Source organism: Tinamus guttatus, unplaced genomic scaffold (genome assembly GCF_059628265.1).
Source record: "Tinamus guttatus ecotype Peru unplaced genomic scaffold, ASM5962826v1 Tinamus_guttatus_pri_ptg000530l, whole genome shotgun sequence".
NCBI lineage: Eukaryota > Metazoa > Chordata > Aves > Tinamiformes > Tinamidae > Tinamus > Tinamus guttatus.
The window spans coordinates 2,111,715-2,138,794 of record NW_028289064.1 but is presented as its reverse complement, the minus strand read 5'-3'; the positions used below and the strand labels follow the sequence as shown (position 1 = coordinate 2,138,794).

General features: G+C 39.9%; 1 protein-coding gene across 3 annotated transcripts in view; it reads right to left on the bottom strand.

The window, feature by feature from the left end:
* Positions 1-27,080, bottom strand: part of EPC1 (enhancer of polycomb 1) — a 62,338-nt gene that overhangs the window by 33,329 nt on the left and 1,929 nt on the right. For 2 of the 3 annotated variants that reach the window (XM_088533974.1, XM_088533975.1), the window contains exon 1: positions 12,761-13,229. The exons of the other annotated variant lie outside the window; for it this stretch is intronic. In XM_088533974.1, coding sequence (XP_088390100.1) covers positions 12,761-12,913 — 153 coding nt within the window. In that variant the 5' untranslated portion in view covers positions 12,914-13,229. Of the gene's footprint in view, positions 1-12,760; positions 13,230-27,080 lie in introns of those variants that run through there. 3 annotated transcript variants of the gene reach the window in all.

Below are 27,080 nucleotides of genomic sequence, written 5' to 3'. Positions count from 1 at the left end.
ATCTATAGTTCCTTCTGCAGATGTCAGTCTTTGTTTTGCACAGCTACAGATCTAGACACTTTTGAACTTGGCTATATTTGAATACAAAAAGATACTACCTACAGCAGAGATTTGCATGAGGCAGAAAGGTTCAGACAAACACCAAGTCTCCTGAAGAGTCAAAAATGTGTTTTGGATGACGAAAGTCCTACATGCACTTCAAATCAGGTGCCAAATCTTTATTCTGCATCGGTCAGTTATTCTTAGTGTCTTACTATCTACAGGTTTATCAAGATTGCCTTTAAAAGCACAAGATACTAGCATTCCATATTCATGATCCTTTCACATGCAGTAAGCACAAGCTCCAGTTTTGCAGGCTGGTATAAATAGTGAACAACTGAGGCAGGCAGGAGATAGCACCGTCTGGGTTCAGGGAAGGAAGAAAGAGGAAGAGCAAAGGCGAATTGGAAAGGTTTACTCTGAGGCCAACCACTTCCCTAATGCTTAAAACTGAATGTATTACACAGTGCACACAGGGAGAATAATCATGACTATTTTGAGTGGCTGAAGGCCACAAAATATGACTACCAAATGTGATTTACAAGGAGACAGAGTCAGGGCAAATTCAGTCCGTGCTTTCAAATTCAACCCCAAAGGCCTTTTGCTCTTCCCTCAAAATGAGGCACTTAATCACCTTTCAGGCATTTTATACTTTCACTTCTCCATCATTAAAAAACATTCATGACTTTCATGTACTTAAAAAAAACAAAACAAATCAACCTCCAACACAAACACACACCACACCTCTGCTAACGCTCATTATGTTTATTGCACTAATAAAAGCCTGTACCTCTGCAGGATGAGATGCGTCTCACTTCCTCTACCTGTCATAGGCAGAAGAGTTCAAGCCCATCCTGACAGTCACAACCCACCCAGATGCAATAAATCATAATTACATGGGACAACACAGAGCTGCCCATTTTTCCACCACATGTTTAGCTGCAAAGATTATAGCTGAGTTTGAATGGATAACCCCTGGCCAAAAAAGAGGATTGAGTTACTACTACAAATGCACACGCTTTAATGCGCACATTTAATAGGTACAAATACACAAAACATAATATGCACTCTAGAAAGTGGCTTTTTGCCCTTCCTGAAAAAAGAATTCAACACTTTAGCTCAGAGGCCATTATAGAAATCCATTTATGGGACCAAAAGAAAATATCCTGTAAAATATACTAGTCTTCTGACTTCTCTACTTTAGCACCTATCACTATGTAAACTATCACAGATTGTAAGCAAGATCTTGTGCAGAAGGAACATGGTGAATTAATGCCAAGTACAAGAACTATGAGATACACTGCAATATATGAATTTATTTATAGAAGAGTCTTTAGCACATCATAGCTTGAAAAGCAACAGCCTGATACTGTATATGTTTTTAGAGTGCAAAAAAAAAAAAAAAAAAAAAAAAAAACAGAGTCCCTAACACATGCTTATAAATTAGCAAAAAGATACTCAGTTTCATACTGCTTACTGCATTAAATAGTTCAATCGTTCCATATGACTCATGGCTTTCTTCCGAGGTCAAAAAATAAAAAGCCAAATAACAACTGATCAATCAAAATGGAAAAAAAAAATTCTAATGCATATCGAGAAACACTTGGCAAAAGGTTAAAGTACTCTGTTAATGTGCAATTCCAAAAAAGATTGTTCAAATATCCTGCCAGATTTCACACACAAGAAAGGGAGCGTCTGGCCAAACACACACACACACACGAGAGAGACACAACCTCCCTTTCCTCCCATGTTTAACAGGATTTAGGACCATACTTTAGCCACATCACCTTTGTCTTTCTTGATTCTTTTTCCTTCCATATTTCAGAGATGCCTGTCTGACAAGAAACCTCAGGGGTAATACCACAAAGCATTTTATAGTTTGAAGACACCTGAAGGTTTTTTCAACTGTTCACCTTCCTGCATTTCTGACAGAATACCATCTACTGTCAGCAGTTTACTATGGCCTTTTCCTCAGAAAAGGTGCTTTATACTTTTCCATATCGTTAAGTCATGAAGGGAATGATCACCCTAAGAACAACACTGGCCATCCATATTCCTGCCTCCTCTCTCCATTCAGTACTGAAAGACAGACTTGACCTAGTAAAGTCAGTTCAGTAACAGCAAGCCAAAATATCCTTCCATCCCTGGAAAAGACACTACTGCCAAAAGTTGCCTTATGACCTCAAATTTTGATTCCAGATGCATAGTTTCTAAACTGATAATCTCACTTCCTTTAAAGCCTCTGCAGTTAACACTGCCTAGTATTTGTATGTAATTTGAATGAGTAATTTAACACATGTGTGAAGGTAGTATCAAAAAAACAATCCTTCCAGACAGGAAAGTTATCAGCTATCATCTAGTTCTGTGGATGTCTGAGGAGAAACACCACCACAGCCTAACACATCCACATACTCATTCTCCCTGTTAATGGTGGTGAAAACCACAACCACAGCCAAGACAAATATTCATCAGAAACAGAGGTGAACTGTAAGAACTCTGCTGACCACAGCCTCTTATTCAAGAATGTTCAACACTACCTGCCTTCACATCTAGCAGTTTTAACATGTTCTAAATCTTCTCTTCCTCTATTAACCAAAATGGATGCTTCTTTTCCAGAATTTGCTTAAGCACAGGGGTAAGAACAGTAAGAGGTGAAATGCACATTGCTAAGAGACAACATACTGCTTTTCTCATATTCAGAAGAGTAATATTGCAAAACATTCAAATCCAAAAATATTTTTTTCCAGAAAATAAGTCGTAACTTTCCCTGCTGTAAATTTTAAATATGGCAGATACAAGGTTTCTTCTTTTTTTCCCCACCCCCTCAAAAATACATCAATAAACCAATCACTGGATACAACTTTTAAAAATAATCAGGTTTATAAGTCATGCCCATTGACCATCGTTATTTGCCTAAGGAAACTGATAATGAGCAAACTGAGGGCTTGGTTTTACATTTTTCCCCCCCTTACAGTAGGCTCTTGTTTACCCATGAGAGTATCCATGAATATTTTTCCTATTGTTACCCAATAACTTGGGAACTCCATACTATCCTGTCACACAACAACTTATTTATTATCCTCCAAGTGCACTCCAGTCACGCAACATACCCATCCATGAAGTTAAGATGCCCAAAATTGTAAGTAGCAGAGAACTTGTGGTACCTTTTTCTCAGTAACATGAGCTTATTACGAACACTTCGAAACTTGAGCTAAAGTAAAAGTAGGTTTGCACAGAAAAACAGGACTTGCATAATGATTAGTGCATAACCGTACAAATAAAATAAAACCGCAGGCAACTCAGAAAATGTGCTTCTCCCCCAGAGAAAGGGTGAAAAGAATAAACATGCAACCAAATTGTGTGAATCACTCTAATCCTACAGCTCTGCTATAAAGTGCCCCTGTTTAAAAGCTTTTAAATGGGAATGTTTCCCTAATTTCTGCCCTGGCACTTCTTTTAGTTTGTGAAAAATACCATCTAAAGCCAAAGATTTTTTTTTTTTTTTAAGCCAGATTCAATGTTTTCCAACTGAAGAAGTTTTACGTTGGTGACATAAGAAAAACTGCCTTACTTCCACTTAAGGTTCTTCCTCATCACATGCAAACAACGAGAGAATAGTCTTGCCTACTCTTCTATCTTGAAATCTTTTTAAGTTCTAACTTGATGAAAGTGCATTTCTTGCTCGAAATGGGGAGGAAAAAAATCCTTTCATTTGAACAGCCTCATACAGTACTTGGTCTCCACTTTAAGACAACAATACCCACATTAAAAACCCAACCTAAAACACTAACTTATCTGAGCAAGGGCAAACACGCCATCACTTTTGACAATAAAAATGTGCAAGTGATGGATGAGAAACAATAAAAAGTCTGTAAATTCATCCACAGACTCACAGTCTGTAGTTCTTAAAACTTTTATAGAAGTAATTCACTTACAGTAACCCAGTAACTCTACCAAATATGAAAGATCTGCAGTGCTGAACATTGAGTCAGCTCTTTCCTATAGCCTTACTCCCAAGCATTCCAATAAATATCACCCTGCTAATTCAGAAGAGAGCTCATCTTAGAACAAGCAAGAAGCCTGTGTTATAGAACTTGTTAGAGAACTGTAAATACCACATATAAGACATCACAATATTATAAATGTTCCTGCTGCCAGTTCCCATTTTTCCCCTCAATCTTTTAAGGTTTAGTTTCCTCATACTTTAAGACGAAAGTCTAATAGGCACACAAGACATGTCCAGCTAAAATACTAACACTGTGGGTGGAGAAACAGGGCAGTTTTGCAGTTAGAAATTGCATTTCTTAAGAGGCAATGCAAAGGGCAAACAGAAGACCAGGAATGTAAGTGACAATGTTATGAAGAGATTTAAGGAGAGAAAATTACAGATTTTAAAAACAAGAAAACAGGACATTTCAAATAATTAAACCTGGGAAAGTATCTAGAAACAAAGGTGTTATGTACTGCATAAACAGTACAGACGAACACAGGGAATAAATGCACAAATAGAAGAACAAATGAATCAAGTTTTACAGTATGTGCTCTCTTACTAGCACCAAGCAGGGCATTTTGGGCAAGACTCACGACTGGTATTAGTTTGGCAAAACAGCTCCCAACCCACTTTCCTTTCCAAGAGAGGTTCTATATCTTTAACCCACTGTCGTTACACTTTCATAATACAGCTTTGCTTAAAAACCTCCAGTGTTGAAAAGGAAACGTGGAAACAAACGCCTATGCAGAACTTAAGTTTCCAGGCCAAGACCTTCCCAATCAGCAAAGGTGCCGAAATCCTAAGTCCTCCAAATTACAGCAGCAAAGGGACAGCACTGTGAAGTATAGAGATTCTGTAACAAGACTGCCCTATCTTTCTCCCATGAGCCAAGATATGTAAAGTCTTCCAGGCAGGTTACAAAATCTTGAACTATCTTCCACTGATCATTAAAACGCAAGAGGCTTTAAGTCATGATATTGATATAAAGCTACAAATTTAAAATGAAATTTAGGCCAGGTTCATCCTATCGTAACACCCCTCCTCTCCTAAACAAAGAGTGCCCAATTTTGTACCAAGATGTTATGCCCCTTTGGACACTGACAAATGATCCCTTCCAACAAGACGCTCTCAGAAGTTTCCAATTCAACTGAAGAAGTATGATTTTTTTAAACTCCCAATTAAATATATATAAAAAATGGATCTTTAAGAGCAGCAGTCAAATCTTAAGAGGGCTATTTCCTTTCTCACTGGAAGGTCCTGTCCTTGGAGGGACTGACAGATGAGAAAATTTTTCAAAAATCTTTCAAACCATCCTCCGCTCATCCTTTGCTTTTCCACCCTTGTGGACTGGCTTAACCAAAGAGATCCTCTCAGCATACAGCTGACAAATATACAAATACAGTGGGAAGGAGGGAAGAGAGAACACATGGGCTTATCAAGGAGGAAGTTTTATACAGACAAAAGGAGCAACTGGTCTTCCTGCCCAGATATATTAGTCGTTCGATGCATTCCTTGATATTAAAGCTATTTATTCTTCTTACAAAAACCAAGAAAAGGGGGGGAAAAAAAAGAACAAACGACTGATTACATGTATCAAAAGCCAACAAATTAAAGGGATGTCTTCTGGCAGAGCAGACGCTCACACACAGACATCCACACTTAAGCCTTTGAAAGAAAGGCGTAAGAAAGTAATGTATTTAGCTTCAAATATTCAAAACTAATGTTGAATATGCTCTGCAAGTGTATATTGAAATAAATGCATATGTGCTGCTGAGGAACACTATCCTGTAATTATATGATTCTCAAAACACAGAAAACAAAACCATACAGTCAAATAAATAAATAAATAAACAAAGGTTTCCACATTACAATTCACATTTTCCGGGGCGGGGGGGCAGATTCCTGTGAACACCTTAACTATGTATTGGAGTAAAATACAGGATGTTGGCTACAGAAATCTAAAAGAAAATCTGTGTCACTCTGATTCTTTTGTTACTGAATTATTGCCTTCCTCTGCGAATAAAGCCTTTATAAACATTTTATTGCATTAAATTAATAGCTGTTTCTTTGCTAAAAGCCATTGCATCGTATAAATAAAATTAAGAAATATGTATGTCATGAAAATAAGGCTATTTGGCTCCTTCCCCAAAAAAATACAAAAGTTCATAGAAAGTGAGGAAGGAGGAGAAGGAGGTGCCCTTCCACAAAACTCGAGTCTTAAAGTTACTTAAAATCATGTATGGCCAAAAGCTCTTCCTCACCTCCAAAGCTCTACCTGTCCTACTCCTCCTTGCGTTAAGAATACCGCTTAAAAAAAGATCTTGATGTAAATGATTTGAAGAGACACTTCTAATGTTTAATCACCCTCATTGATACTGAGGAAATAACCAGGTAAGTCTAATCTATTTTATCTTGCATCTGAATTTTCACAACTGACCTCAAGTGTGGATTATTATGCTATGAAACCACTGCTGTTACCCACATGCAGTTACAAAGTAGTCATGAAAAGCTTAAAAATAATTTCAACGTGGTTAATTCAAACCAATAATTTTAAGACTACTCTACACTTATTTTTCCTGGAATATCTTATTTAAGTAGAATTTATCATCCTGACAAGTTATTTATTTAAAAGAGATTAAATAAATTTAAGAAGAAAATTCTTCACCTAGAATGCACGTGTTCCAGCTTGAAACTCTTCAAAGTTGATCTGCAAATTCATATTCCCCATCATTTCAAAATAAAATTTGGGTCTCCTGGAAAAGCCTCTGATCTGTACAAAGTGCAGCTGATCAATCACTCTTTCCACTAATTTTCTAAACTCTTTGAAGTATTTAATACTTTTAGGTATTTTCAAACATTACCCTCCAGCATACACCTAAGCTCTCCTTAGGTGTTAACAATACTGTATTTAACTGACTTCGTATGCAGAGCTAAAAATCCCACTATCCACATGATAACACCCTGCTCACCACCTCAAGGAACCTGTTTAGTGCCCAACTTCCCAGTGGCACTAACAAGGGGCTTAATCTACCACGACTGTTTACAGGAAATTCTCAACAACCCATAAGAGTCTTCTACATTTCCAGTTCTTACAAAAATATGACTAAGTTTTGCTTTTTCCGATTTCAACTTCAGTAAGACCATGTCACTACAGCCTCAAAAAAAAAAAAGGTAATCCATCGCTGTGCCACCATGACACCCCTAAGTGCAAAAGGGGGGCACAGAGGTGCGCAAGGGTTTCCTACCACAAAAATCACATAATCTCTTTAGATGGTCAAAGACAGAAATGACCAAATTGCTCCCTGAAGGAGTCACACTTCATCACCAGCCAGAGATCCTAATTTGAATCAACATTTCAGGTGTGTAAAATACCTACCATTATTGAAAAAGGGAACAAAGAGCACAAAAAAACAAATCCAAATGAGATTTGTAATGACTTGACAGTCACAGTTCTGTTTGCCCTAGCAAGATACTAAAGAACTTGCAACCAGTGAATCACCCATCAGCAAGGTAACTGTTATTTTTAAAGTATTTAAATACTGCGTACACAGGTACTTAAGTAGAAGGAAATACATATTGTCATGGCAGCACACACAGAATGCAATTTCTTAAATAAGGAGGAAAGCCCTGACCAAAGAGATCATAGAGATCATAGTGCCACTAGAGAAACTTCAGCATGAGATTTCAAAACTATTTATATGCCTCAACTACATGTTTACTTCACTAGTGCATGGCTTCTGTTTATGTGCTGCTTGGAGAAGAGCTGGGATAGCTCTGCCTCAGGCACTATTCTCTGAACCTGTCCAAATGGGTAAACGTGAAAACTGAGTCTCACTTTGCCAGGTTAGAGACATTCTACTAGAAAACACGCTTAAAGTGTTCTTAAGAATTTGAATGAACATTAGACTCCTCTTCATCAGGAGTTAAATAGCATTTCGGAAATACTGGTTGTTCATATCAGCAAAAGATCAAGAATGTCCAGTAATGACATGTTATCAAACAAGCTCCCCAAAGACAGAGGGAACTAATATAACTGAAACGATGAATTTAAATAAATTAAAAAAAAAACACTTTAAACTATTTGAATAGTTTGCTTAAGTACCCTGAAGACAGAATATGACAGTTCTTCAGGCTGACAATCCACATGCAGACTTAATTCCATTTGCTCTGCAGCCTGTTAGTTGTATTGTAGCATTCACTCACAGGAAAATAGCAAGAACTTAACAAACACTTGCACAAATTTCAGACTCAAGGTGCTTAATTCCTCAATCAGCTTTTAGCAGCATTAACTACAATTAGCAAAGCTTGCCCAGAAGATGTAAAATATTTACCAATAAAAAATTAGTTCCTCAGTTATACAGCATAATCCTGCCATACCCTTTCCCTCTTCTCAACACCAAGGACAGAGACATCAAGATTTAGAAAAGCTTATCTAAGCTATACAAGCAGGAATGTAAACAAAGACTAAATGAAAAACACAACTTTTAAAAACATAGTTGTGAATAATTAAAACCTTAGCATGGTCAGTGTTATTTTGATATAAATGATATTACTATTGCACTCAAGGGAAAAACAAAACAAAACAACAACAACAACACACAGCAGAACAGGGTAATTCCCGTACCCACAGGACCATATTCCTGCAATAAATGGACTGCTATTACCCACAGAAAAGCCATTAGTCATATTTTCCTGTTTCATTAATTCGTTTCTCTGACATATACTAGGGGACTTAATTAGAAGTATCTCTGTTCACACACTAATCTTTGTGAGACACAACTTCAGATAAAGAACATAAGAAATTCAAACTTCCTGACATTTTAAATACGCCTTAGAAGTTGGGTTGAGATCCTTTGAACATCAGGTTTTGATTTTCTTCAAACGTAACTAAAACATCCTTAAAGTTCCTTCTCTTTTCAAAAGAAACTATATTCAGAGTAATTTTATACAAGAATCAAAATGCTAAAACTTACCAACAAAGTCCTGGAAAAAAAAAAAAAAAAGTTTCTTATCTTTGAGGTAAAAGAGCCTAGCGTGTTTTGAGGAATGTGGGAAAGGGGCTGCATCCCCTTTCCTTTCAAGGGAAGGAAAAACAAACAAAATAAGATAGTGCAAACAAGTATAATCTTCACTGGTATGGTTGGACACCACCAGACCTAGGATGTTTGCAAAGCTACACATAACTTATATTTTAAAAAGGAAGTATTTAACATGTTGAAAAGGTTTTTTAAGCAACATTTTTTCCTCAAATAACCTAGATGCCTTTGCACTGCTTTTCCAGCAGTCACCTTTATGTTTCAAGCCTACTTTGAATCTGAATTTCCTTTTTATTTTTAATTAACATCCTTTAAATAATTTTTTCCTCCTTCATTCAACTTTCTCTACTCCTTTTTATAAGCAGTTTATTATCAAGTAAAATGCACTTGCACATGTTAGCTGAATTCGCATTATCAGAATATTAAGTAACCTGTTCACTGTTTCTCATAACTAAAGCAGATAACAGTAACTACAGAGTTTTGAGACAATAGAGTAGATGCTCAATGTTGCATAAGAAATGTCATATTTCTGAAAGCTTAGTGTTTTCAAGATCCATGTTTTTTTTTTAATTTTATTTTCTTCAGTTCAGAAACAGACTCAGCAACAGTCACAACGTGTTTACCCTTGGAACCTGGGAGCTAAACCAACCGTCAGCACACAGTATCTGTTCATAACTTCAAGTACAATTGTCTCTGTGCCAAAAAGCTTTTTACTATAATGTCGAAAAAACCCACTAACTTAATTCATGACTTGCTAAGCAGAAAAGTATATCCTACTTGTTAAATGATTTAACATCACTAAGACCGTTGTTGCCCTTCTCTTTTAGGTGGTTACTAAAGCCCTTCCGTGTATTCAGACTCAAATTCATAAGGCTTTTGAGCCTTCAAAACACATCAGTGTTCACCTGAACTTTCAAGTTTTAATATTGAAAATCTTATTTTCTGCATTTATTCTTTGTAGGAACAAGATGGGAGAAAGATAAGATGAAAGGGAAGCAAAATAGATTCCTTTTTGTTCATCAAAACACTAATTAGTCATTTAAATAATCTTGTGACTTGATGCTTAAATATTATCTCTTTGATTGCATTTTTCCCTAGGGAAAGTTATTTAGTCAAGAGAAGAGCTCTTAACTCAAAGTATGCATTCCTTTAAAAACTACATTTATGGAAACTCAAAGCAATGTTAGAATTCTATTTATACAACAGATAGAAATGGCTGTTCTCACACTATTTGAAGTCCCTCTCATCTCCCTATATGCACAACCACACCTCTTATGGCCACTTTACCATCTATTTGAAAAGAAGGAGATACCACAAAATAGCTCTAATATTAATGTACTATTAGGGAAGAAAAAAAAAAGCACACCATACCTCCAAATTAATTGTTCAATTGCTATGCAATGTACACACAATTCCCCACTTCCCAAAATCCTCCACTACGTGAAGTTGAGGAAAAAGAAACTGCATTAACCTGCGACATATGTCCTAAGTATAGTCCATTACCATGTCTCTGCTGTCAACACCAAAAGAACTGGAGAGAAAGGTTTCAGGGAGACACAAAGGGAAGAATGGAGATTGAGAGAAAGGAGGAAAAAAAAAATTTAGAAACAAGAAAGGGAAAAGAGTGCAATGTCAATTGCTTTACCTATTAAGTTCCTAGAAGCATTCAAGAAGACACATGTGTTTATGAAATCATACACAAGTTTTGCACACATGTATTTAGAAAAAAATGACATGGGGGAAGTGTGAGAAACTGCGAGAGGCGCTTGCTTACACTCAAAGTTCTGAAGTGTTATTTGCAAAGTCTACCCTTCAGAATTAAAATATTATACTAATCACAGAAACAAAGTCATATAATGAGCACTTAACAGTTTTTCCTTGTTCGTAGCACTTCTCCTTAACTGGGACATGTTTATGGAGATTACATAGTTAGTGTCTCCATATTTTTTTTTTACCCCAAAGACTTGAAAGTGGAAGACAAACATTGGAAGAGAAAGACAGCTACCTGAAAATTCCTATATATGTAGATGCACACATACCGATGCACACACTTCAACTGACAAATAAACTCAGCTATCCAGTATCACAGCAATTCTGAAGCGAGTGGAAATGAAGGGTGCTCTCCCATACCAGAATCCACAGGTATGAATTCAGAATATACCTTCTGCGTTCAAAAAGGTGGTGCATCTAAACATACCTATGTACTGCTGATACGCTGCTCTTACTAAACAGATACCGCTCCAATAACGGTTTTTCAGAACTATCACTTCACAAAGTAACACAGAATATAACTGCAGTTCATAGTATGTATTGCGGTGGATGTTAAAAGACGTTTGCAAGTTGTACATAATTATGTAATACCACCAAGTGTTGTAATTGGTGGGCATTCATACCAAAAATTAAGTATTTTTTTTAAAGACTCATTATTGAATTAAGACAATATAATGCTGCCATGCAAAAAAAAAACTACTCTGCCTAAAATATCTAGAAATCACACAATTTAAAAACTTTTTAAAGCATTCACACAGTCAGTTAACAGACCAACAGTCGTACAAAGGGAAGATTTCACTTGGGTAGGTATACTTTACATTTTGAAGAAATTATTTAAAATAGAGTTTGCTACATAGAGAAGGGCAAATGGGAACTTCACAGCCTGTCTGTCACCTTCAAGGGACAATGGCAGTCTGACAGCTAACAAGATTCAAAAGAATAAAATTGTCACATTTGTTCTTGTCACTGTCAAGACTTTATATAATCTTATTTATACATGTTTCTCTTGGACTGCTGCACTTAATGCACTATATATACACACTCAAACATGAAGGAAATAATGAGGGCTATCAGATGTATAAACAGTGGAGGGAAAAAAAAAAAGAAGAGAGAAAAAACACACTTGCATAACTCAGGCTCTTTAGCAGTAAGTCTTCAGCAGTAACAGCTATTATATGTTATACCTGTCCCAGACTGCATTAACTGAATGATTAAGTGAGCCTGCAGTTGGAAAAGGCTCAAGTTTCAATCTCCATTGAGACAGTCGGTCTGGGAAGGAAACGGTAGAAACTTCGGAACCTGAAAAGCCCGACTTTGAGCAGTATTTCCGTAGTGATTTCTCGGTGCCTCTCAGGGACTTTACTTAGTCCCTGCGTGCCTGGAAACACTTTATCCCCGGACACAGCGGGACAGAAGCCCAGGCGCCGGCAGCCCTCGGCGGGACACGCGTGTCTGTGCGCGCAGGGGGATGAAGGGAGGGCAAGGGAGCGCCTCGCGGGCCGCGGTCCCGCGCGGGCCCCGCGGCGGCCCCGACGCGGCAGCGCCACCCGGCGGCGCGCGGCGGCCCCGTCTCCCCCGCCGCTGCCGCACAAGGCCCAGCCCAAAGAAGCCCGAGACAAAATGGCGGCTGCCCGCGGCGTCACGTGACGCCCTTTGTGCCTTTCGGGGCGCGCGGCGGGGCCGCGGCGGGCGCCGGGGCGGAGGGCGCCGCAGGCCGGGGCGGCGGGCCGGAGCGGCCGCGCCGGGGCGGGGGGCGGCCGGCCGGCCTGCGCGCCCTACCCGCCCGCTCCCCCCCTCCCGGCGGGCGGGGAGAGCCAGGGGAAGATGGCGGCCATTTTGTGCTTGCGCAGAGGCGAAGGTGGGGGCCCCGGGTGCGGGGGGGATGGAGGGACCCGGCCGAGGGGGGGGGGGGGGTCTCACGTACCGACTCCTCTTCCTTCTCCATGCCCGTGGGCATCTGCGGCACGGCCCGGTTAATGGAGGCATATTCGGCCAAGTCGGGCAGGTCCTCGCAGCGGAAGACGGGCAGCGGCTTGGACGCGTCCAGCGCCCGGGCCCGGAACGACAGTTTGCTCATGTTAGGCGGCGATGGCGGCTCCGGCTGGGGAGGGGGGGGCGACAGCAAGAGCGCTCCGAGCTGAGAGCCGGACCCCGCCGAGCGCTCTCATGGAGGGACCGGGGCTCCCCCGGCGGGGCGGGGCGCGCTCCGACACGGGGCCCGGCGGCGCCGGCGGGCGCGGCTGGGCTGGGCGCTGGCTCCTCTCCTCCGCCGCTCCGGCTCCGCTCAATACGCCACGGCCAACATGGCGGACATTAAACCTCGACTGGCCGCCTCTTTCAGCCAACCCCAGCGCCACAGCCATTCCCACACTGCATCGCGCAGCGCGCGGGCACAGCGCCGCCCGGGGGAGAGCGCGCGCAGCGCGGGCACGGGCGCGGCGAGCGCGGGCTCGGGAGCGCGGCGGGGCCGCTCCGGCCGAGCGGGCAGCGCCGCGGGAAGGGAGCGGGGGCGGCCGGGCTCGGACAGCCGGGGGGGACGGGGCGGGGGGTCCCGCCGCTACCGAGGCGGAGGGCGCCCGGGGAGAGCGGGCAGAGGGGAGGGCGCCCGCGCAGCCGCCGGCACCTGCCGCGGGACTTACCCGCCGCTTGTTTGCTTCCGAGTGCGGCGCCGCCGCCGGGGCAACGGCCGGAGCGGGGCGCCCGCCCGCGGCCATTGTGACCTCGGGGCGCCGCGCGCTCCCCGCGGACGCTCGCGCTGCGCGGGCGCGGGGCGGCTGCGCCGGCGGCTCCTCGGCCCCGCGCGGCGCCCGCCTCGGGGCGCCGGGACCCCCGCGGCCGCGGCGCTCCTGCGAGGAGCGCAGCGCCAACCCGCACCCGCGCGCCTGCGGTGACTCAGGAGAGAGGTACCGACACAGCGGAGTTCTGGTTGGGTTCAGACACAGCTGCTGTTAACGCGACTGCTGTTGCATTGCGCGGTTTACATAACACTAAACACAACTTGTTTTTTTTTCTCTGCCGCGCAGTATCCCGGGAAACACAACTTGAGGAAACAGGACACAGGCTAACAGGAGGGTTTCAAGAACCTTTTTTTGTTTTGTTCATTTTCAATGTACAAGTCTACAGCACAAGCCCCAAAGCCGCTTTTGAAGCTCCTCATCTGCCTCATGAGGATCCCCCATCGTAGGCTTGGCAGAAGGGGAAGGCGCCGGCGGCAGCCGCGAGCAGCGGTTGCAGCAGCCGGTTCCGGCGCAGCCGCTTGCGGGGCTGCCCCGCGCGCAGGACCCTGCACCGCGACACCGGCAAGTCCCCCCGCGCCACGGCGGCCGCGGCAGAATCGTTTCCCGTTATGCAAATGGATAATTCGGGGCCGTTGCTATGAGGATTTATTTATTATGTGAAGGCTCTACATAAACTAAAGAGCACCGCTGTGTTCACTGGTATTTCACTAGTTACACTAGCACCAAACGTGCAAATTGCATATTGCTTTTTACGCTAATTTGAAAGCTTAAGCATTTGCTAGTTGGAAATAGTATTCATAATGTATAAAAAGCTCAATTGTATATGAAGCATCCATAATGTTTTTCAGAAAAAAAAAATTTAGTTTATCCAGCTAGCAGGCACGAAAGGCAACAACAAAAATAAATGGCAACACTCGGTCATAGTTTGGGCTTGACGTAAAACACAAACTGAAAAATTAAATACCTGAGCAGAAAAGGCAATTAAATGCAACTCTCTACTTCCACTGATGAAAGAAAAAAAGTAATATATAATAGAAAGCCCAGTGTAAAGAAACATTCTGAAATGTAAAAAGAGGATATTCAGGCTTGAGTTTATCCTTAATTGACCTTTGTACTTCTAACCTCAATACAGGCCTGAGACAAGTGCAAAACATGCAAAATGCACAATAACATTTGATACAAACAGGACGCTATGCATTAATGAAGTTTTGGCTCAGAACTCTTGGGCTCAGCAGTTCTTAATGTTTTCCCTGCAATAGATTGCTTCCATCTATTTTGGAGTTGTTTATTAACAAGTGATACTAAAAAGAGAAGTGTGATATTTGAAAAACAAAGAATCTAAAACAACGCAAAATCAGCACTCATTTTTGTTCAGTTAAGGTGATAATAGAATGTATAAAGCTTTTCAGAGTCAGGATTATGAATAGACTGAAATTTTTATTTTCCTTGCAGTTAGGATATCCAGGCTTTTTTGCCGTTTTTAACATTTACATGTAGTACAGTAGATAATGACACTAGTCATTACCTAGAATTGGTATCCTGTTTTGCATAATAACCAGAAGCCTCTTGTTTTCCAGCTCTCAGAGACCAGTAAGTGTATATTCAGTAGTTCAACAGCAACATTACTTTTCCCTTAAAAAGGATAATGACATTCATACTATATTTTAAACATATAGAATACATATCATGCTATGCTATGCTGTTTGTCCAGTTTATTAAAATAACAGCAGAAATAAGTAAGGTCATAGGCAAGCCTAATCCAGCTTTTCTCAACTTTAAACGGTATCTGTTCTAAAATCTGTATTGCAATGAATGACAAAGCAACTGAAATGTAATGGAAACAGCCGTTCAATTGCTGTTATTTTCTGTATAAACATGGAACTGTTGAAAATGAGTAGTGCACCCTTTTTTAATACTGGAGCCCCTTCAGGGCTCCATCTTCTTCTGAACTCAAAATATATAGTGCAATGAAAAGAATAAGGTTTACTAAAATGAAAGCATTTTGTACAAGAGTTTTAAATACATCAGTCATCTGGGTGTTAAATACAACTAGACTTTAAATTACATTTAAAAGCACTAAATCCAGCTGGAGCAAGTAAGGGTGGAGATCCTACAATTTGATCTGTTTAGGTCCAGGAAGGGTCTCTTGTTACAATATCTAACTCAGGTTTCTGAAATATAAAAATATAATGCCTCTTTGTTTGTTTGTTTGTTTTTTTGGAAAAGTCCACACAGAAATTTCAAACAGGTTTTACCAATTTTGATTGTTATTTCATGTATTAAAGTTTCTCCTAGCCAAAGGAAGGCTTACAGTATATTCTTTCAGTGTAAGATGTTCACTCTTCTAAACAAGTCTGTAATATTGTGAGGTTCTAATCACAACAAACAACATAGCTGCGTATAATGTGCTACACGTTAAATTCCGCATGCCATTTCTGATGCCTCATGGAATTTGGCTATTGTGTATTTTAGGAATATAAAATTCTAGGAGACAGTTGTTCAGCTTCCAGTGCTTTTTATTTTATTTTATGGTATTAGAAGTTCATCTTTAATTAAATTGTTGATAACTATACTATAAAAGCTGGTATTGCATAGCTTAGTTTTCTATTGCTCTAGGTTTAAAGAGAGCCTGTTCATATGAAGAAATACCTCTTTACAACAGTAAATTGTATTAACACTGAACATCTGATATCACCCTACTCTCTGGCCTCATTGGAAGGACAATTTATTTTCTTTCCCCTCCACCAAGAGAGAAAGAAAATAAAAAATCAGACACAAAAATCCACTGTCAAGCTGGGGTCAGAAATTGAGTATATTTGACTCCTTGCATGCATTCGTTTTGTTTGGTTGTTCTCTCTTGTAACTACTCTAGTAGACAACAGTAAGAGCATGTTAAAAGCAAACATGTTTCTGATTTGTATAACACTTAGAATTAATTCTTACATACTGAAGATACTAGTAGATTTACTTTTTTCTGTATAAAGCAATTATAAGTATACTCCTGTTATTTTACATTTGCTAATGATGCTCCTTTTAAAATTTGCATCTCAGCTTTTTTTGTTATTATAGATAACTGGTGTGGAAGGCCTCTCTAATAAGGTACTTAATGTCTCATAACTTTGGTATGATATATTAACTTGGTTATTTCAGTGCATTCATGATTGAGAGGCAATAAGTACAAAGCCTACCTGAAGTCCTTATTGTATCGTAAGTTGAAATAGTGACTGGGTAAATCTGTATTCCTCAAGCCTTTTCTCTATGAGGGAAAATAGTTTGTATCTTACATATATTCTTTTTTTTTCTCCCCTGTATGTACTGTGTAACCAGATCATTTAGTTATCTTTTATTGCTGTAAGAATTTCTGATTTATGTAGGGAATACAAAAAAGCAAAAAAAAGATAATATTGCAAACATTTTTTAAGATCTCCTATTTCCTGTCCCATTCAATGACTAGTAAAGTAAGAATATCATCCTTTAGATTCAAAAGCTTCCTTTTAACTTTTTTTTTTTTTTTTTTAATAGGGAGATGCAACATCCTGATGAAATGAGAAACTCTTATGTGTTAAACAGGACCATGTGGTGTTTCTAGCATCAAATCAATTACTGCTATTCTCATGAGAACATCCAAACAGAAATGACCAGTAAAGCAGTGTTATGAAACTGTCTACTTAACATTCAGGAGAGAAACACAAAAAATTACTTTCCCAGAAAAAAAAAAATCTGAAGTTTTAACACTTAGTTGCAAGTGACCCTAATTAAAACAGGATAGGGAATTACCATGTGATCCCTGGCTGTCACATGTTAAAGCTATGTGCTGGAAATCACAGGGCGGCCCTGTTATTTTGTACCAGGTAGGGCCAACAATGAGCACAGGACGGGCGCTCGTCTCGCTCCGTCCTTCCCCAGGGGCCGAGCACGTGGCTGCGGTTTCGTGATGCGGTGTCTCTGCTAGTGACACTGGGTCAGGATTCTGCTGTCCCTCTCTCTGCTCTGCCATCCCCTCCTCCGGCTCCATAGTCGACTGCCCCCTCCATACAACCGCTTAGGAAGCTATTGCAAGTACCGAGGTGGAAATCTGGTCAGATGCTTTAACAACCCAGAGAGAAGGGTTAAAAAATGGTCTATTAGTTGTAAAGGGACCCACTGAAGAGACCCGTGCTAGATGGTGCATTTCCCACACCGGGTTGCTACCACTGCCCTCTTCCTTCACATAGTTCTATTTTGAATTGAGTAGTCTGAGTAATAAAATGTGTAAAAAGGAGTCTGAAAAATGATAAAACTGCACAAACAATATGGACTCAGAGCAGTAAAACACTGCTGAATATTTGAAAACTTTTACATAAGAATAGTGCCTACAGTAGTCAGTAAATGAAGGATTTAAATGCTTTCATACTGATTACATATCACTGAGTATGAGTGGGGTTTTTATGTTTCAAGAACATACAAGAAGGTCCCAGGGAACATTTTTCACTGAGTGAAAAGGAGTTCAATGCCGCTTTAAGAGCGTAATCCTACTTGCAGGATGTGTTGTAAAACACATTCAAAAGTAAGTCCAGCATCCTGAGGGAAACTGCCCCCCAAATCCTGCAATAGTCAATTTACTGCAAAAAGTATCAAAAAACCTAAGATAAAGCTAAAAAAAAATGTTATATCACTGGGCTAGTCTATAATGACAGAAGATGAGTTAAGGCCAGAAACCTATTCAAAATAGTGGAAGTAGTTATTTCTTCAGAGACAGGAGGATAGAAAGACAAAACTTAGTCAAGCTGAGACTCTTCTATATGACAACAGAGATATTCCCTTACAATTTATTAGATTCAGAAATTATCTTAACAATAGAAGGGCTAAAAATAAAGCAAAATGAAAAACAAACAAACAAAACAAACAAAAAAAAAAACGTGATTTATGAGTTTCAGCTTTATCCTTCAATTCTATATGGTGCGTTCCTTCCAAAATATTATGCCACACATCGTGGCTAAAGCAAGAAGTTACCTTCTGCAGCAATTAATTCCATAAACTAACATTTAGGATTAAGTAGTTTCTAATGTACTAAAGGAAGGAAGAAAGAAAATAATTCATTTAAAATGTAATCCTTTTGCAAGGACCAAAATAAAAAAAAAAATCCTGAATGTCTGACTTTTTCATGCTCTGTTCTATCACTTGAAGAATATCTACTCATTAATTTTCTTTTCTAGTGACCATCTAGGTGATCTGCTAAGAATACCAATACTATGATTTATTAATTCTATTATGAACAGGACAGCCTACATGAAATATATAATTCCAACTATGAATTATTCGACGCTCTACTTACTCCCCCTCACTCTTAACAGTTTGCTTCCTCTCTTCACTGAGGTTGTAGGCTCAGCTAAAACTTGTTAATACTCTCCTATAATTATTTACAATTTCTGTTAGTAAATTGAGCGATTATTTTCCTCTTTTTGGGGATACTCATGAGGCAGTGCTGAATATAAAGCTTCCTTCAGTGAGCAAACCTGGCAGATGAGAACATCAGCTGCTGAAGCTGGTTCAGTGCCTCACAGCGTTTGGTTAGCACTCAGCACAAGCACTTAATTTCAATAGCAAATTTTATAGCATAAATAGAAACATGTTTATAAATAGCATGCAGCCTAGTGTTTCCTACTTTTAACACCTCTAGCCTTGTTTAATACCCTATGTTACTGCTTCCTGGGCAGCTCCCTTGCTGTTTTAAATTACTGTAGTGAATAGTGACCGAGAGGCCTTACCCAAAGTGACCTTATTCCAAATCTCTTTAACACCAGTCCCTTTGCTCCAGTCTTACATGATAACTGCTTCTAGGTATCCACTTCTGTCCCACTCTAATTATATTTTAAAATAATTATCCTGGAATTATTTGCAGACTTAAAAGAACTGCTCGTATGGGATTTTATGGTTGGTTTCTGAGAGATCTCCAGCTTGGTTTTGCACACATTCCAGGTAGCTTTAAATCTTCTAACTCAAAAATTAGTGTATTTTCCACTTTAACGCCTCACGTTCCACCACGAATTCCTTTTAAGGAGTGACAAAGTTCCAAAGTGAAGCAGTTAATTTCTGTGGGTAGATAGAAACCAGCTTCAGTGGCCACCCTGGGCTCATGAACCTCTGTATTTGGCTGCCCCTCCGGCAGCTGCTGTAGTTCCCGGGAGCAGCTGCAGAGCTTCCCGGCGGGATCCTAGTTGGAGCCTGCAGGAGAAAGCACTTTCAGCACACAGCCTTTTTTATGCACTCTTGTATCCATCTTATAGAAAATAGTCATTTTTTAAGGTGGTTTTGAGAAACTTCTAATTAAAGGCTTTATCACAGCAGTCACTGAACTTCCTCACTCTTTGGGGCATTTATAATACATCCTCATCACCCTATATAGCTGTGTATAAACAAAAAGAAACTTCTGGATTATTCTATGTAGATATTTGATCAGGTACTAACACTGTCATACAGGCAAAAAGATTGTGGACTTTTAAAAAAATAACAAACTTTCATCCATAATATTTTGTATTCTGAAGTACAAAGCATAATAATAAAATCACTACTCATTCTTCTGTTCAGTTACCCTGAAACATGATGGTAAATAAAATCTGAAATTAGCAGACAGGCTACCCACCCTTTATTTAGGCATGGACTTTTGCAAAAATTGGTTTATAACACATGAATAGTTTCTGAGTCAGGTGTACTTAATCTCATATATTGCCAGCGAAAGGGGAAAACCCCCATCTTTTTTTTTTGGTTTGGACTTGCAAATAAATGTAGCTGTGTTGGCAAGAGGACAATTTATTAATCAACAAGCTAAGAGAAACTAGAAGCATAGATTAATCTGTCATTCTACACAGGATAAGGCAAAAAGCAAAACTGTAGAATAGGTGCAGAGAGGTAGAAATTATGATTACAGACAGGTCTAATGTAGGTGTGGTGATGCACCCTGCTCCAAACCCTTCACTTAACCACTAAGCAGAAGACACGCAAACACACTGTGCTAAAGCTTAGGTTGCCACAGTGTCCGGAGACTGACCTGGGGAAGGTGAGGATATTGGGGCCAGGCTCAATTCCTTTTCCCAACTGGAAAATCTGCGGTTTTAATTTTATGGCTCTATGTGCTAAGATACAACAAATATTCAATAATCCAGCTCAAGTATGCTTTTTTTTAAAAAAACAAACAAACAAAAAAAAAACTACCTTACTCTCCTGTAATAGATATCCTGCTTTGCAAGTCAGTATTAAAATCATTTTTGAGTATTTTAGAACTGAGGAAAAAAAAAAAAAAGATGAACAAAACACAAGTTTGGGATTTAAAGGATTTGAAGTAAAACAAAATAACATTAGAACATTTGTAAACTGAGGGATGTTTCCTGTTTCGACACAAAATCCTACAGCACATAGAAGTCATTTTAAACTTGTATGTGCTTTGACCAGCCTTTGTCTCCTCAGTCTCAGAACTGAAACTTTGTATCATTCTTCTAAATTTTATTAGTTTTTCTAACACACAAACTTTCAGCCTTATGCTACACACTGCAGTTTGATTTGTACTTCTAAATGAAGTATGAGAGAACATTATAGAGATATCATTTGTCTTCTGGGATACAAACTAACCATGTCACATCAAATGCATTAACACGTACACATTTACATGCACATACACATTACTTATTTACACACTTCAAAACACTCGGTTTGTAAGAAAAAGCTGTAGAACTAAGTTTGAATAAATATCCAGCAGAGGAGGCTAGATCCAAATACAGAAGCTGCTAAGACTATTTTTACCTTTTTAACACTATCAGCAACAGGGGCATATAAAAATGGATAACCGTAATAAGAAGAATGAAGAAAAATCTGAAGAAATAATTTTGGACACTTAAAGAATACAAAAGACTTGACTGAACTGTGCAGATGTTGAGATAACTTAATTTTTCCCTGTAAACCAGACTAATTACCTGGAGAAGAAAGACAAATGAGATCAGGAAACCAAGCTGATTTCCTGTATCCAGGGCTAAGTGGTTGCACCCCTCCATTCCACACGTGGCAAGTGCTGCACTGAATTTACAAGCTGGGAAATACAAGATTTTTAGGTGCAGACTAGAAAACCAATTACATATCCTGCCAAATGCCCACGTTTAGTGTAAGGCCATGCTGTGAAACGCAACTACATAGGGAACAGTCTTCTCAAATCATTCAGAATATAAGTAGTTGTGGCATGTATCCCCAGATACAGCAGACACTCTTGTCACATTCTTAGTGACCAGTGTTTTAGTTTTACTGCTGTTTGGCCTTCTCTCTGGTCACAGCCACCTTTCAAAGAACAACAGGCAGGGGAATAGTCTCTCATATGAAAGCACCTCATCAGAAGACATGTAAGTCCACAAACTGCCACAATAGCAGCTTGTAAGGCAGGAAATTGCTTCAGAACTGAAAAAAAAAATCTCATGGAATTCTTGTTCTTTTAAATGGAAACAGGCTGAACAGAACCTGCATACATGCAGTCAGCGACACAAAGCTTTTTGCTATTTGTTTTTCAGCATGGTTTCTCTTTAAAAGATGAGGGTGGCTTATGCACAATTCAAAGGAAGAGCCATGATCACATTGCCCAGCAGCATCAAAATGTACTGCCCTGTGCAGGTGCCTTTGAGGTCATCAGGGATGACATCACTGCTCATCATTAGAGCATTTTGAAATAAAACTTCAGCTTTTCTGAAGGAACCACCGTCTGAACAGATTCTTGAGGATATTGTATCTCTCCCTGGCATTGCAAGTTGTGAAGTTTGAAAAAGCCTCTTTGAAAAAACTATGTTTTATCCGTCAAGTGATGACAACACCAAGATTCTTAGTAGACATAAAGGTCCTAAGGGGTAATACCTATAATCCTTAGGCCCAGATCTGAACCACCTGCTTTTTAGCCTGTTTGGATGAATATGAAAAAGTGTCTCTTATTTGCATAAACACCTACAGCTTCTTGAGATACGACAGGGAGCTCTTGCTTACATTTACTAAGTTTCTTAAAACTCTGAATGGAAAAAATGATTAAGAACTAACGTTTCATTATTTAAACTGTGCGCAAGTCCAGAGGAGGATTTATCTCATTAAGAGAGGTCATTCACATCTGAGCTAGTCATACTAGGTACAGGGAGAGCCCATCAGGATCATCAGTAAAGCTTACAGTGTGGTTTATCTCAAAGTAGATATCCCAAACTGTATTTTTAAAATATGCAACTTGTTTGACTCATTGTAATGGGTAGAGTGGCATTTAACCATACCTATCTAAAGGCAGGAAAAGTGAGTTGCACATTGAGCACTTAAGATGCAGTAATTTCAATTTGCTCAAAAGTGTAACTTACTGTTAATTTGTTGAAGCATCGGTTAATTGGCACCTTCATTTTACAGCCTTGTTATTTAGTTATCTAAACACAATTGTAGGCATAGGTCCGAGAAAAGCAGCAAAATGAATCCTGAAAAAGGGGCTCCTCTGGGGGGAACAAATCATGGGTTCCAGTTAATGTTCCTGAGACTGCCTATATTTTGCATTTAAGTATTATTAAACAAAAATCAATAAAGCAGCCTCAGGAACAGGAGTGCAATCCACTCCATCCTTTATTTCCCTCTTCCCACAGAAAATTCCAGTGCATAACACACTGAAATCCAACTTCTACCTGTCCTTTTCCACTGCAAAGCAGCCCAGAGCTTTAGAGAGTCCACATCCCTTCACTGGGGACTGTTTTTCCGAGTTTGAATTCCCTCAAGACTACAGAAAAATCTAACACCTGGAGCTCTTCCTATCTGTCCTGGTGCTCAAACCATTAGGCAAGAGCTTCTGTAACTATTTCTTTCTACTGCCTGGCAGCGCACAGCTCCGAGCAACTCTCATGTAGCACCTGGGACTGCTATGGCAGCATCTCAACTCCCTGCATGACCAGTGAGGATTAGCACTTGCGCTGGCTGGAAGTTTCCCATCTCTCTTTGTGTATGGAGTATTTACATTAGAAAGTAAGAATCACTTTGCAAATGTACTTACTTCTTAAGCACTGCAGTGCCTGCTTTAATGGTAAAACTCTGACCACCATTTTGGGGTTTTAGCTACTATCTACTAGTAGGGAGCCTAGATTTATGAACAAAACATCCTATTAAGGAAACAGGCAGCACTGATACTGCCCTCCTCCTAGAAGCCAGAGTACAAGCCAGAGGTAACATGATATATTGGAAACACGACTTGCCCAAGACTCCAAAGAAGCCCTTGGAGCTGAAGCCTCTGGTATCTGGTCGCACATGTCAAAGGGAGGCAAGTTCTCCATTGATCGCAACAGCAAACCAGAGAAATTCTGTTTCACAGCACTGATTTTTTTTTCTCCATATATTTATTAAGGCATTTAAAATCTAGGATTGTGTTAGATTTGTATCTCTTCACTACAGCATAATCTGGCTTTCTGAAATACTTGTTAAAAGAGGAAAATATGAAAAATTCTAGAAGATGGTAGGATGGTTTAGCCATACCACAATCCTCTGACATTAAAAAAGATAGAGAAGATATTGTGTAACACTCAAGATCCATGTGAATACTAGTTTGGGAGAGGTGTCAACAAACCTAACTTTCCAGCATCTGAAAATCCAACACAAGAAAGAAATACATGTCCTTTATTCACAGCTGGAAAATATTATCCTTGAAGGAAGTTTCTGCTTTCAGACTTCATTATTATAACTTGATGATGACATCTATAATGTGGAGAAAAACAGATAACCAAGTCATGTAATAAGAAAGGTGAGAGGGGAAAACCAAAACAAACCCCAAAACACACACGCAACAGTTTTTATGTCAGACAGTGTTACAGAATAAAATGGCAGCTTTTCTCCCCTCCTGGAACCTTGTGGAGTGGTGCATCAAGGAACCAACAGACTGTTTAGAGCCTTCAGAAGGAATCGTAGCTGCCAGCGCATATCACCACACATAGAAAGGAGAAAAGGAAGGAGGACAAGGAGGAAGAGAAAGAACACAGTAATATATGAGCCACTAGAACAGTATTATTTTTTTAATCTGGACTGAATCCCAAACTATGTACTTTTATGCCATTAGCATATATTTGAGGAAACATCTTAATATTTTTATTGGCTAGCACTGGGAGCTGGTTAAATTTCAAATTTTAACTCTGACTGGGATCTATGCATCTGCATCTCTATGGCAGGTTTAGAAAGAGGGCCATCTTCACCCTGGGGCTCCTACCTACGTATATAGTACTAGTAGTACTGTAGACCATGAAGACACACAGCTTTTCTTGGTCCAATAAATCATTCAGAATGTGTTACAGTCTTGGAACACCTTTAAAATTTAGTTTACAGTAGCATGCTACTCTTTGAACAATTTTTTAGGATTGCCAGGAAATACCAGGAAAACCAAACAGCTTGAAAGGTCTTATGGTGTCTGGATGACATGCAGAGTGTATTAGTAGAAAAACGGATTAGCTTTCCTATCTTAGAAATAAAGGGGTATATAGAGAAGGAAAGTAAGAAACCCACAGAAAAAGCCGGGGGGGGGGGGCGGGAAAGGAGGAAAAAAAATTCTCCTATGATTTAGATCCTGGCTTTGCATGCAGACATTTCAGATGGAGGGGATGGTGAAACACAGCCATAAGACAAAGCCATCCCTCAGTAATGACTCTTCCAGCCATTTCTGCAGAAGATAAATTAGTTGCAATTTAGCTGCGAGAGAACTCTTAATCAACTCTTGTTCCTTGCTGGCACCACATCTGCTGGGAATTGCTGCTTCTTGTTCAATAATGGTTCAAGGAAGAAATTGGAGAGGAGCGAGGAAATGGCTGCACTGCACAGTCTCAGCACTCTACTACTCCTCTCACCTCAGATTTTCCGATAGGAGCGAGAGGAGGAGTCACGTTCATGACAGGCAACATCAAAGCTATGAAAACTTAACCATGTGAAAGAATAACTCCTACTGCATGGGAGAAAAGATGAATCTGTTAATAGAAAGCAGATTTCTACTCCTAATCCCTGCTCTTGCTGCCTTCCCTGCACTAGAGGCTACACTGGAGAGCAGGATCCCCAGGATTCAGTTCACTCATGGCCAGCAGGCAGCAGTCGCGCGAGTTCTGCCCTTTCACAGCCCAGGACAACAGGGGGCATCAAGTTGCCTGAAGTTTCTCGTCTGCCCAATGCTGCTGTCCCCAGACTGGCCCACTGACCATTCATTGGTCTCTGTAAGGCAAAGAAGCCAGTGAAAGTTGTAGTCAAAGAACTACCATTTGAAAATCCCAGTGATTCTGCAAGATTTATAATTATTTTGATAAATTCAGCAAAAATTATCCCCACTTTCACTGGCATAACTCAGATTGCCATCCTCATGGTGTGGAGATCACGTCTCAGGGACAGAAATTGTACTAAATTCTTGGTTTCTCAGAAACCCCAAGGCTCAAGAAGGCCCTCAGACCTAAGCCTTGTAGACCTGAGTACTGAAGATGCAACAACCACATTGCACCTTCCTAGGCCAGCAGAGCTCTAGGCAGCAAATGAGACTCCATAAAGAGCAGATTTGTGTGCCAGATGAGGGAGATGATGAAATCTCACTGCTCTCTTGGACTCCAATGCCTCTTACTGGAGGGAGGTCACAGAACACACTATCCAAGGCAGAAGTAGATTTAACCTTCCTTCCCCCCCCCCCTTTTTTTTTTATTTTACACAGAACTACTGTATTAGTCTTGTATCACTTTCCATAAAACTAAAAAACTGCAACTGAACAACCAGCAAACTATTTTAAAAACAAAATCTAAATGCATTTTTGACCATCAAAATACTCATGAAAAGTTTAAAGACTGTTTTCAAATAGTACAATCCTTATACTTATAAATAATAATAATAAAAAAATAGGATTTAACTATAGATGCAGAAGTTTGTGAAACTGTCGGCTTTACATTGCTCAAAAATGACAGGAACACTGATTATAAAAACAAGTTAAATTTAACATTAAAATTTATTCCTGAACCTGTTGAGTTTTCCAATACATGCTCTGATCATGATTTGCTGGACTATATCTTCCCACCTATCATCTTAGGACATTAATCACTTCTGTTTTCTTATGTACCTAATATGGATGTCAGCAGAAAGCCTTCCAAAACCTTTGCATTTCCAACTGAGGTGATCAGTAACAAGCTGAGATGCAACAAAGAAAACAGCACATATTTAAAATACACACATATGTATGTACATACATACACACACAAGCTCATGCTCCAAGTAGACGGAGGAAAGCAGAAACCATCCCAGGGCAAGTGAATCCTCTTTGCAATAGAAAGGGACACGTTAGGCTTCACATTCTTCACAATCCCAGCTTTCTCCACTATCCAAACTCCCAGAGACCTCCACGGGAGACCTGCACACGCAAGCACACCAGAAATGGGGACCTCGGGATTTAATGGCCCCCAATGGATGCAACATTTAACTTGCCAGCAAGCAAACAATGGACTAGTTGCACAACGAGCGTATGCCCAAGCCTTCCATGTC